The sequence below is a fragment of the Sceloporus occidentalis genome, unplaced genomic scaffold (assembly GCF_023333645.1).
Source record: "Sceloporus occidentalis isolate IW3139 unplaced genomic scaffold, rSceOcc1.0.p SCAF_1, whole genome shotgun sequence".
NCBI classification, from domain to species: Eukaryota; Metazoa; Chordata; class Lepidosauria; order Squamata; family Phrynosomatidae; genus Sceloporus; species Sceloporus occidentalis.
In genome coordinates this window covers 8,515,272-8,528,467 of record NW_028316981.1, presented here as the reverse complement: position 1 = coordinate 8,528,467, position 13,196 = coordinate 8,515,272, and the positions used below count along the sequence as shown (strand labels likewise).

General features: G+C 39.3%; 1 protein-coding gene across 1 annotated transcript in view; it reads left to right on the top strand.

The window, feature by feature from the left end:
• LOC149320609 (uncharacterized) overlaps positions 1 to 12,217 on the top strand; it is a 28,456-nt gene extending 16,239 nt beyond the window's left edge. The window contains exons 5-8 of the mRNA XM_089503117.1: positions 2,811 to 2,937; positions 3,970 to 4,037; positions 4,773 to 4,899; positions 7,396 to 12,217. Of these exons, the coding sequence (XP_089359243.1) occupies positions 2,811 to 2,937; positions 3,970 to 4,037; positions 4,773 to 4,899; positions 7,396 to 9,449 (2,376 nt within the window). The 3' untranslated portion in view covers positions 9,450 to 12,217. The remainder of the gene's footprint in view (positions 1 to 2,810; positions 2,938 to 3,969; positions 4,038 to 4,772; positions 4,900 to 7,395) is intronic.
• Positions 12,218 to 13,196: the final 979 nt, after the last annotated feature.

Below are 13,196 nucleotides of genomic sequence, written 5' to 3'. Positions count from 1 at the left end.
CCCTGAGGATATCAACATCCATGCATGCTCAAGTTCCTTTTTTCTTAATGGCAGTGTGAAAAGTGAATAGCGCTGCCATTGAGAAAAATGGGGGCTTGCTGTCCAGGGATGGTTAAATCCATGGATGGCAAGTCTGCTGATCCAGATGGCAGACTGTATATTAATATGATGTTTTAAAATTATACAGTTTTGTTGTTGTCCTTTTTAAGCATTTTTTGTGAGCCATCTTGGGTCCAATTAGGAAGAAAGACAGTATGCAATAAAATTAATTAATAAGTATTTGTAGTATGACTATTATGCTTTTGATTCTTTGGAACACAAGGAGAAACAAAAGGAAAATCAAAGAGTAATTGAGAGGCAATCTAGGCATCAGCAGAACACACTTGATGAATCACTGCTGTTGTGAGACACCTTATTTTGATGGTCCTGTGCAAGTATTTGCTCTGTTCCAGAAATGCAGCTCATTGTTATAGATACAGACCAGAGCTCCATCTGCTAAAGCAGCATACTGTAGAAAAGGGGAGAGAATTGCTTGTAATAATCTAATATAATGGAAGTTTTACATAATATATTAAAAATAATAATAGAATAATTTTGTTGTCATAAAATATTATATTATTGAATTCAAAGACATAGCCATATTGGTTTGGAAAACTAGTCTGCAAAGGGATCTTGTAGCATCTTTGAGACTAACTGAAAGAGAGAAATTGGTAGCAGGAGCTTTAATAGACTTGAGTCCTATGTATCTGAGAAAATAGACTGAAGTCTGTGAAAGTTTGTGCTACCAGCTTCTCTCTTTCAGTTAGGCTCAAAGTTGCTACAAGAACATTTTGCATACTGACAAATGTAAGAGTAGTACTGTACCAATGAATACAGGAGGCTTTTTAACATGTGCTACTGTTCTTGTTTGTTGCTTTTCAGAGGAAGTAGTAGTATGTAAGTTGCTTTTCACTCCTATTGACAATATATAATAAATAGCTCTATATATAATATATATAATAAATAGCTCATATATATATATATATATATATATATATATATATAATAGCTCATTGTTAAATTTTTGTATTCTTTTAAAGATGTGACTTACTTCTGTTTCAGTTTTTATAGGCCACCTTGAGTCCCAGGGCTGGGGAAGAGGCAGAGTGTAAATGAACAGAATAATTATTTCAATTATAATACCAAGTTATATTTAAAATGAGGAAATCATTCTGTTCTCACTATATTGTCTAGTTTATACATATACAAACATATGTATGCAGGCATGCATAGACATATACAGTTGATGTTAAGGTTAAAAAGACAATAATTGATGAGCTTTTGAACTGAATGAAAGCATTACCTTAAGTAAATTTCAAGGTTGTTTTGTGTAAAAGAGGCTTATGGAGAAGGAGACAACAGCAGAAGGAATTGTGGAGGATGGTCTGGACATTGTAGCTGGGGTGGGATGGCTTGTGGAAGGCTGAGAAAGGGAACGTGGGATTGGGGGCCAGATAAGAAAAGGCCTTGGTGAGAGAAGGATATAGAATTACTTAGCTCTTGGAAATAAAGCCCTTGTTTTGCAACTCTTAGGTGAAAGAATCTCCCCAACTCTCTTCACTAACCTTTCATTCATCTGCCCATTCCTGCAGGGAGGAGACCTGGTGGCTACCTGGAATTGTCCATCTTCTTTCCTATACCATATGGTAATCTTTCTTAACCAAGTCTTGACTTTGCAAGTATTGGAGCGGAGACTTTTGATGGAATCTTTATTCTAATGGAGGTGGAAGAAGAGTAACATTGATGCCTTTGGCAAACTCATTAGTTCACAGATCAAAGATGGACAAACCAGACTCAGCTGGACTTGAAGCAGGAAGAGGCCCTGATGGCATGAGTTTTGAGAGCAGTGGAGAATTCTGGGAAAGAACCGTGCAGAGGTTCCTGAGTGGGGACTTTTCCAGCTCAGACATAGAGCGTCAGCACTTCAGGCATTTCTCCTATGAAGAGGGCAAGGCCCCCCGAGAGGTTTGCAGACGCCTGCACCATCTCTGCCACCAGTGGCTGAAGCCAAACGAACAGACCAAACATCAGATCTTGGATCTGGTGATCCTGGAACAGTTTCTGACCATCCTGCCCTCAGAGATGGAGAAATGGGTCAGAGAATGTGGGGCAGAGACCTGTTCTCAGGCTGTGGCCCTGGCAGAAGGTTTCCTCCTGAGTCAGGCTGAGAATATAAAAGAAGAAGAACAGGTTAGAGCATTTCCTCTTAGTGTCTCTAAAGCTGAGATGGATGGATTGATAATGGGGGGGGGGGGGGGGGAATGTTAAGCAGAATATGGACCCTCTGCTCCTTTTTTCTCCTTGTCTACCCCTACTGCTCCCACCATAGCCACTGCTGCTGACTCTATTGTTCTTCTAGTCAAATGAGTTGCCCCCAGAAATTGCTTTAAAAGCAAGGGCATGTGAGGAGCACAGGCATTGTTTTAAAGTTGAATAATTCTTCTTTAAAGCAAACTTTATGTTCCTTATGCCCTATGTTTTCAAAGGAAGGTCCAGATGTTTACTGATGCTGTTGCACAAACAGATGTGGCAGTGTGTTTGACTCTGCAGTGGCCGCATTTAGGTGTATACCACCCCTCCTGTTTAGGAAGGAATGTGCTCCCATCCACACCCATAAATCAACCAGTCTTACTCTGAGGGGCAAAACATGTTTGAATTGCTAATTTTTTTTCTTGTGATCCTTGTGCATAAAATTCTCAGACCTATCAATTTTTAAAATTGTCTTCTAATGTTTCTCTGTATTGAATTGGGAATTCTCACTGCTTTTTCAGACCAAATATTTCCATGTGGAAGTTGAGTCTTATCAGTCTTTATCAGAGGAGTTTCCATTAGACATCACCAAAGGTTCCTGTTGGAGGGAGCTCAAGCAGGAGGATGACAGCACTGTGGCTTTGCAGGGTAAGAACGAACTCTCTCTTGAGCTTAATTGTTTTTGTATCTCGTGCCTGTGTAAGTTCCTTCTGAAAGTGTTTAGGGATTTTTTGTCAGTTCAAGATAGTGGAAGTGAAAGTACACATGTGGTAGATGTACAACTAGGGGTTTGTCTTCACTGGCCTCACTACTCCAGGCTGCCCTAAATTTCCCCAATTACATGTGCTCTCTTCACAGTGATGACAGGTAATACAATACCCAGTTGTCACCTGGCACCACTGCTGAACTCACAACAACGTGTCCAGCCATGTTACTGATGCTGAGAAGCTCGTTCTGACCTCAGCAACCACAATGATGATGCCGAGTGGATAGCTGTGAATGTGTGGGAAAGTAGTCACCTATCATTGCTGAGGAGAGACCAGAAAACATGGAGCAAAATGTAAGGTTTGTAAATTCAGGTTAAGGGAAGGAACTGCCAGATTAAGTGTGGATATCATGAAGACAGTCCATTCCCAATTTGGGGTTTTGGTCCTGTGTTATATAAACAGGATGCAGCAAGCCTGGGAGAAATCCAGAGTAAATAATCCATGCAGAGTAACTCTGGATGTGTTTTTGGTTGCAGAATAATTGTTATTCAACATGAGGCCTGGATATCACAATGAATTCAAAACAGATTATTGACAGGCACAATTCAAAGTCCTTTTTATGATATAGAAAGCTCTCTGGGTAACTTCCAGACTGTCTGAAAGACCTGCCCATGTTCTGAGATCCTCAGGGAACGGCCTGTTCTCAGTCCCAGTGCCTTCAAAGGTATACTTGGTAAGGACATGGGAGAGAATCTTCTCAATACCTGCTCCCAGCCTATGGAACTCTCCACCATAGCAGATTAGGCTAGTGTGGTCTCCTTCTGCCAACAGGTGGATATGTTTTTCTTTGAACCAGCATTTGGTGATTAAGTGACTGTGCAGAAAAGTCTTTAATTGGGTTTAAGGACTGCAACTGTAACCACTGAAACAAGTCTATGTGATCAGCTTTCTACTATTTTGGTCTCTCACACAGGGGCTGGAATGACGCTATCTAGTTCTCAGTTGTCTCTTCCTCTTTGGGATAGCCCAGAACCAGTTCAGGTAAGGAGAAGAATTCCTTGGCAAAAGGACTGGAGAAGCCTGGGTTTCCCTAGTTCCAGGGTTACATCCCTAATAGCAGTACCTGAGAATTCTGTCTCCATTTGCTTTGGTTTATAAAAAAACGACCAAAGCTAATCAGTTTCTGTTAATGGAAAGAAGTGGAGTTTTTAAAAATAGGAAGGGAACTATCAAAAAAGAGAGACTCATCCATCTTGGCCCAGGGGTTTGAGCACTGAATTCTTAAAAGCCTGGGTTTGAATCCCTGCATGTTCAACCAATCTAGTCTTAGATTAAAATTGCTGTCCTTATTCTCTGTATCTTTTCTTGGCTACACGCGAAAGGGGAGTGGATAGATATTCCCATCCCTCCTCACTAGATCCAAACAATTCTCTTTCCTTCTATTTGCTTTTGGCAAATTGAAGGCCGTAAGATCGTAACCCCTGGGCAAAGGTGGATGAAGTCCTGCTTGACCAGATTAAAGGCCCATCTAATCCAGCATCTGCTTCCCACAGTGGCCCACCAGGGGCCCCTAGGAATCCTGTAATCCAGGCATGGAAGCCATGGCCCTCTCCCACTTTTCTTCCACAGCAGCTGGTATTCAAAGGTATGGTGCTTCTGCTAATAAACCTATCAAACAACCAACTGAAAGGTTTCAGTCCTAAAGGCCTCTTACACTCTGTTCCTTGATAGCTGTTGTGGAAATCATGAGCAGGAAATGTTTTCTTTTCCCTCCAGGGTCCAGTGACCTTTGACGATGTGGATGTCCATTTCTCCCCAGAGGAATGGGCTCTTTTGGATCCTGATCAGAGAGTCCTCCATGCACAGATCATGGAGGAGACCCATCAGATCCTGGCCTCTGTTGGTAAGGCTTCCTCACAGATGATAATTTTATTCCAAAATGCAGTAATCACTATAATGAATCATACCAGTTATTGTAGGATCCTTAAGGCAGAGCTAGGAAATTAAACCCCAATTTGAAGTCGAAGGCTTTCATGGCTGACATCCATAGTTTTTTGTGGGTTTTTCAGGCTATGTGGCCATGTTCTATAAGAGTTTATACCTGACATTTTGCCAGCATCTGTGGCTGGCATCTTTTGTTGCCATTCAACAACAAAACAATACACAGAGTAACATGGAAATCACTCCTCCCAACCCAGGGTCACACAGTATATATGTACCCCGCACACATCCATATCAGCATTCTCTGAAGATGTGTGCCACAGATGTAGGTGAAACATCAGGAATGAACTCTTATAGAACATGGCCACATAGCTTGAAAAACCCACAAAAAACTGAAAATCCCAATTGTTTTTTGTAGTTTTTTGAGCTATGTAGCCATGTTTATAAGAACGTTCAATATACGAAAGTAGCTATTTGGTGGTCCCTATGTAGACATGTCCACAACTGCATGGTATGCAGTAAACTCCTGCAGCCGTGAGAGGGTCTCTCCTGTCCTTCAGACACAAATCAAGGACCATGAGAGACACTGCAGACTGAAAAATCAACAGTAACTTCTGTACAGATTGTATTTCTCAGACTATTCTAAAAAAGAAACTCCCATGCTAAAGCCTTATTGGCATCTCCTGTGTATATCCAAAGGGGTTTTCTGTGACACTTACTATATGTGACAATGGTAAGCATTCATGTACTCAGGACTGAAATACAGCAACCATGAACAAAACGTGATTGATAAGAATCTGTGTAATTGAAGGTGATATTAGTATTTGCTAATATTAGTACTCCATAATATAAGAATTTAAACATGAACAACCCTAAATATAGTACTTTATATTCTATGAAGAAAAGAGCCTGGAGCCTAAAAGACCAAGGGGTGGGGGTGGGGGCAGGAGGAAGGACACAGTATTTCTTCTTTCCTCCCATTAGTAAATATTTTTTCGCCTTCATATTTTTATTTAATTTCATTATATAGCATATAAATCAAATTGATTCATCCGCAAATCAACTGATTATATTATCTTACATTGATAGTCATTTTGTTAAATCATTCTAACTCCAAAGTATATTTAATTTTTCCCATTTCTTTTTATATTGTTGTATGTTTTCCCATTGATGAGCATCGTCAGTTTATCCATTATTGCTAACTCATTTATTTTTATTTTCCAATCATCAATTGAGGGATATCCTTTCCCCCCAATATTTTGCATAAATTATGCGTGCTTCCATTATCATATATAATAAAATGTTTTTTCCTCATATATGAATTTGTCTTTTAATTCATCTGTTCTATTTAATAAAAATAAGCCTGAGCTCATCTTGAATTTCTTTTGTAATGTGTCTGATATATTTTTATGAATTTCTTTCCAAAATTGTTTGGCTTTTTTGCAATGCCATTTGGTTTTTCGTATTTCCAACAATTGCTCTTGCTCTTATTCTGAATCTTTGCAAGTCTCGATGGTGTGATCTACCATCTATAAAATAGCTTATAATAATTTTATTTGAGGTTATTGCATTTGGTGGATTTTAGATTGTGTTTCCAAACTTCCTCACAACTTTTTAATGGAATATGCTTTCATATATTTTGCAGCCACTTTATCATATTTTCCTTGATTGTTTCTTCTTTTAACTCTATATCTAAAAGCATCTTATGGATTCTTGTTATCATATGATTTTCTTCTTGTGCTAGGATTTTTTCCAGTTCTCTGGGTTGATTTTCAATACTTGGATCTTAATATCTTTCTTGAAGTTTTCTGAGATTTGTCAAAGAAAGAGCCAGTAGATTTCTATTCCTTCTCTCTGCATTTCTTCCTTTGTTTTTATTCTTTCTTCTTTCTCTGTTTAAATTAAAATATCCTCATATCTGAGCCATTTCTCTTTGTACAGACACTCTTTTATGAAACACTTCATGTGTAGAAGTCCATCTAGGAATCATTGTGTATAGATAGTTTTTATATTTTGCCCAAGTTTTGTACACTGTTTTTCTTACCAGGTGTTTATTAAATTCTTTGTTTGTTTTTGTTTGTCATAGCATAGATAGGCATGCCATCCCTCCTTCATGTTGTCACTTTCTAGACCTAATAGTTTTTTGTTTTCTGATGTGATCCACTCTTTCAGCCCAGTGAATACACTTGCATTATAGTATATTTGTAGGTTTGGCATGCCCAGTCCTCCTTTTTCCTTGCAATCTTGCTTTACTGATGTTTTAATCCTTTCCTTTTTTCCTTTAAAGTCTTTTGTCCATACTTTGAATGGTTGTTCACTCATTATAATGCCTCCCATTTTTTAAAGGTCCTTTCCATTCACTCCCTTCCTCAGTCCCTAAGAGTCCTTTCCAGTCATGCTGAGCAATGATTGTTTTGTGTTCTTCCCAGCAGATAACTGGGTTTTGTGTTCTTCCCAGCAGATAACTGGAGGAAGAGCAAGGTCTGTGCCAAATGTGGGAAGTGTTTTGGGCACAAATGGGAGCTTGTCAGACACCAGAAATGCCACACAGAAGAGGAATGTTCTACCAGAAAGAAGCCATTCAAATGCAATGTATGTGGAAAAAAGTTTGGCCAGAATATGTCGCTTGCATTTCACAAGAGACTCCATGGTGGAAAAAAACGTTGTAGATGTAAAGTCTCGAGGAAAGGATTTAATTACAAATCGCACCATCTGAGCCATCAAGCATCCCACAAAAGAACAAAAACACACAAATGCCAGGAATGTGGGAAACATTTTGCTTGCAATTCAGTACTAGTCATTCATCAGAGAGTCCACACAGGAGAGAAACCATATAAATGCCTGGAATGTGGGAAATGTTTTTCTACAACTTCAAGCCTTGTGAATCACCAGAGACGCCACACAGGAGAGAAACCATATAAATGTCAGAACTGTGGGAAGTGTTTCTCTACAAATTCAAATCTTGCAAGTCACCAGAGAGTCCATACAGGAGTGAAACCATACAAATGCCAGGTGTGTGGGAAATATTTGGCTGACAGGTCCTATCTTCTTGACCACCAAAGAACCCACACAGGAGACAAACCATACCAGTGCGAGGAATGTGGGAAGTGCTTTTGTACAAATTCAAGCCTTGCAAGCCACCGAAGAGTCCACACAGGCGTGAAACCACACAAATGCCAGGAGTGTGGAAAATGTTTTGCTCGCAGTTCATACCTTGTGATTCACCGGAGATTACATACAGGAGAGAAACCATATGAATGCAAAGAATGTAGAAAGTACTTTGTTTGCAGATCTGAACTTGTGAGGCACCAGAACAACCATAAAGGAATGAAACCATTTAAATGTCAAGTGTGTGGGAAGTGTTTTTCTCGAAATTCAGTCCTTGTGAGCCATCAAAGAGTCCACACAGGAGAGAAACCGTACAAATGCCAAGAGTGTGGAAAATGTTTCGCTCAGAATGCACACCTTATCCGCCACCAGAGAATACATACAGGAGAGAAACCATACAAATGCCAGGAGTGTGAGAAATGTTTTGCTCGTAAAGGACATCTAGTGATCCACCAGAGAGTTCATACAGGGGAGAAACCATACAAATGCCAGGAGTGTGGGAAATCTTTTGCTCACAGTGCCTACCTTTTGAGCCACCAGAGAGTCCACACAAGAGAAAAACGACACAAATGTCAGGAGTGTGGTAAATATTTTTCTAGAAATTTAAGCCTTGTGATCCACCAGAAAGAGCACATAGGAGAGAAACCATACAAATGTCAGGAGTGTGGAAAATGTTTTTCTCACAGTTCACACTTTGTGATTCATCAGAGAGTACACACAGGAGAGAAACCATATAAATGTCAGGAATGTGGGAAATGTTTTTCTACAGGTTCCATCCTTGTGGCCCACCTAAAAGTCCACACAGGAGAGAAACCATACCAGTGCCAAGAATGTGGGAAATGTTTTTCCAAAAATGCAAACCTTGAAAGTCACCGGAGAGTCCACACAGGAGAGAAACCATATAAATGCCAGGAGTGTGGGAAATGTTTTGCTCACGGTTCATACCTTGCAATTCACCGGAGACTCCACACAGGAGAGAAGCCCTACGAATGCCAGGAGTGTGGGAAATATTTTGCTCGCAGGTCATACCTTGTGCAACACAAAAGATTCCATACAGGAGAGAAACCATACAAATGCCAGGAGTGTAGAATATACTTTGTTTGTAGGTCAGAACTTGAGGAGCACCAGAGCAATCATACAGGAGAGCAACCATACAAATGCCAAGTGTGTGGGAAATGTTTTTCTCGAAATTCAACCCTTGTCAGCCATCAGAGAGTCCACACAGGAGAGAAACCATACAAGTGCCAGGAATGTGGGAAATGTTTTGCTCAGAATGCACACCTTGTCATCCACCAAAGAATTCACACAGGAGAGAAACCATACAAATGTCAGGAGTGTGGGAAATGTTTTTCTCAAAATTCAAGCCGTGTGAGTCATCAGAGAATTCACTTAGAAGAAAAATGATACAAATCCGATTAGTGTGGAAAATATTTTGCTCAAGTGTTCATACCTTGTGAAGCCTAAGAGACTTCACACTGCAAAGAAAGCACACAGACACCCGGAGTATGGGACATGTTGTTCTAAAAATACAAGCCTTGTGAGCTACCAGATCCTATATTAATTCGAAGTTGTGTAATTAGTGTTCACAATGATGCCTATTTCATGAATTATGAAAATTTAGAATTCTGATTTAAATTTTAAAATACAATTACAATTTTAAATATCTGGTTTTTAATTCAAAGAAAATTGAACAAACTTATATAGGTGACATAGGCATCCTGTTTTTTGAGGGATCCCCTTCTAGTTTGGTGTCATCTAAGAATCTGACATCTGGGATTCATTTTGTTAGTATTGGTCCAAAAATCTGTTAAGGACATCTTGAATATGATCCCATCCTTTGAAATAAAGAGAAGGATTTGGATATGAGGAAATGCATCAGATGGCTTTCTTCTTGGAGAACAAAGCAGAAGTATAGCTGGGAACTAACTAAGGAGCTGGGAATGGAGAACAAAGAAGTATGAAAAGGAGGAAACATGAATTCTAAAGTGAAGTGGAAAGAGATGGAGAAATTATTTGTTTTCTTCATGCTCAGGCAGTCATAGCAAAGAGTCTGAAATGCAGGTATGTGTCCCACCCATGGACCTTTTTGCCTGTGTTTCTTTTTGGCTTAAGCAGACTGTGACTCTCCTCAGTTTACTTTCTTTTAATTTCTGTTGTATTTTAAAGGAATACATCACTTAACAATGCCTTCTTTACAAAATCTTTTCATGCTCAACCAGCCCCCCCTTTTCTTCCTTATCCTCTGAATAGCAGGCAGTTTTTCGCAGCATTGGAATTAGGCCCTTGTGGTCTTTCCAACTCTAAGATTCTTTGATTCTGTGATTCTAAGGTGAAAGCTGGAGAGTTTGGGGATTGGGTTGCTGTAGTTTATCTGCAGTAAACAATGCAATAAATGCTTTAGCTGGGAAAGACTGGGATTCAACTCTGCTTATAACTAGCAAGATGTCTATCGGTAATTCCTTGCAAAAACAGTAAAACACAGAGGAAAGGGAAATAGGTGCCTCACCAGCCCCCCTCTCTGTGTTAAAAAAGCATTGGTCTGTATGCTTAGGCACCAAAACATAAATTATAAGATAGTGTAGGCTAGTTAAAGAATTGATTGATTGATTGATTGATTGACTGAAGTTATACTCTGTCATTTTCCCAGTAAGGGATTCAAGGTGGCTTACAGATATATAAAAACAAGATTAAATTAAAATCCTATTTTATGGAAGTTAAAAAAAGAAATAACAATATTATTAAAAAACATGGTTTAAACAGTTAAAAACACATTTTGATTCCAGGCAGGCTCATACAGAGGGATAGATATCTTGTGCCATATAGGGCTTTATAGGTCATAAGCAGCACTTTGAATTGTGCCTGGAAATAGGCTGCCAGCCAGTGGAGCTGAACAAGGGCATAGTAGCCTGAATAGTAACCCTGTAGCCTGCACCGATTAACACTTTGCCTGTCACTCTTTGTAATAACTGAAGTTATTAAGAGAGATCTGAAGGGGTGGTATATACCAATCAAAGAAATCTTCTTAACTTTTCTATATGTTGTGATACTTTTTACATGCCCAACACGGACAAGATCCTTTTTATGCAAGTTTTCTTAAATATATTAAAGACCTTGGGTAGCATAATTGGTAGTAATTTGTGCTCTTGACAGTGGTTCTGGTCTACAAAAAGGAAAACCTAAGCAATCTATCTATCTATCTATCTATCTATCTATCTATCTATCTTATGGTAAGGTTATGCACTGATTTGGGTTCTAGTTCATGAAATTTAAGATCTGGAAGTGTAAATAATATATTTATAAAGCAGAAAGCTGTGTGTGTTGTGGAGTGTGTGTATTGTGTGTGTGTGTGTGAGAGAGAGAGAGACCAAGAATCTAGTTCCAGACATGAAGCCAATCTAACTATAAACAATATTAAGCTAGTACGAGAACTGTGAATTCACCTATAATGAAACTGAGACAGGTGCTGTGTTAAAGGGAACAACTGATGCAACCAAATAGCTAATGTAATTCGATGAAAGATAGCCAAAATCCAATTGTACCTGATGTGCTACATCACCTCTAAGGAAGGGGTAGATAAATGGGAAATGTATATGTCTCTTATCTATTTGGACAAGATAAATCAGCTGATAGGCTAAGGAAGATAAACAGATCAAGCAAAGATAGAAGCAGACTGACCAAGCATCTGTCTCCATTATAGATAAGGCTGCTGTGCAGCCTCAAAGGGTATGCCATTCCTAGCTGATAATGGCCCTGATCATGCCGATAAAGACAAACAATGCTGATAAGAAGCTCTGCTCTCACCTAGGCTATGCTAACTAGCTATATTTCCTGTTCTAATTGTAATACGTGCCCTTTATGGGTGACATATTTAGCTATGTATTCCACACATGCCTGTTTCTCAACAGATGGGATCGTATTCTGTAGTGGATAAGTAGCTAAGTTATATTGGTTAAGATGGTAAAGTTCTTCTAAGTGTTTACTATAAAGATGCCTGTTTAGAAGATATAACAGTTCTATTCTTATGAATGTGTAACACCTTACCTGCTATATACTATATTGTAATGTACTGTACGATGCCTTACGTGTAATGCAATGTAATGGAAGTAGTGTGCCTAAGCATTAAAATAGCTGTGTTTTTCCCTAGGGGGAGTGTATGCTTGTGTATGCCTATAATAAATAGCTGAAAAGACTAATAGAAAGTCTACTAATTCTCCAGTATAAATATCTTGAGATACTGAAGAATACATCGTGGAGTGTCGATGTGAACTCTGCCTGTTTGGATTTTACTGTTGGTCATGAGTTGGACATCCAGCCGGGGTTGGGTTATACTTATTACTGTAACTCACACAAATCTTAACTCCCATGTTGATCATTTCTTCACAAAATTGATTCCACATGAAATATAAAATATAATGTAATGTTAATGGAACCTACAATATCTTATGACCACATTTTCCATTTCCCTCCTTTGACGCACTTTCCACTTTATAGTGCATTGCTTATTTGCTTCATGAGAACGGCTGCTTGCTCTCTTCTGTCTCCTATTCCCTTGCTTCACCTTGCCTTGTTAATGGAACCTACAATATCTTATGACCACTGTGAAGACACACCCAACTAAAGGTGGTGGCAGGTTTGGGTGTGCAACGCCGGTACCCTGGTGAGATCAAACTCTTCTACCCAAAAAAGGCTCTGAAGCTGAATGTAAAGTTCAAAAGGGGGGAAATTTAATTTAAAGGACAAAATAAAGAGTTTTCTCCTCCCCAGCTCTAAACAAAAGGTACTTTACAGTTTCAGCAATCTTCCGGATGTCATCTTTCTGGGTCTGATGGTAGTTTGCTCTCCTCACTCAATGGAGCTGGTGCAGGGTCTTTCAGCTCCTGAATTCCTTTACTCACTTGCTGTTGGTAACTAAAATGGCTAAGTTGGTAACTGATTTGGCTAAAGTGTAAGAAATGCCCTTTCCGGCTGTCTGGGCCTGTTTGCCACCAAAAGACAGCTCTCTGCCTGCTCACAGCAAAGACTGCTCCCCAACTAAAAACCTCTAGCTACAGCAGAGCATGTTGGGAAAGGGCAAACCAAACCTGGAAATAATGCAGGGGAATGCTACAGCTCCTCCCACAACTAATACAAAGAACTTTTCTACACTAAACA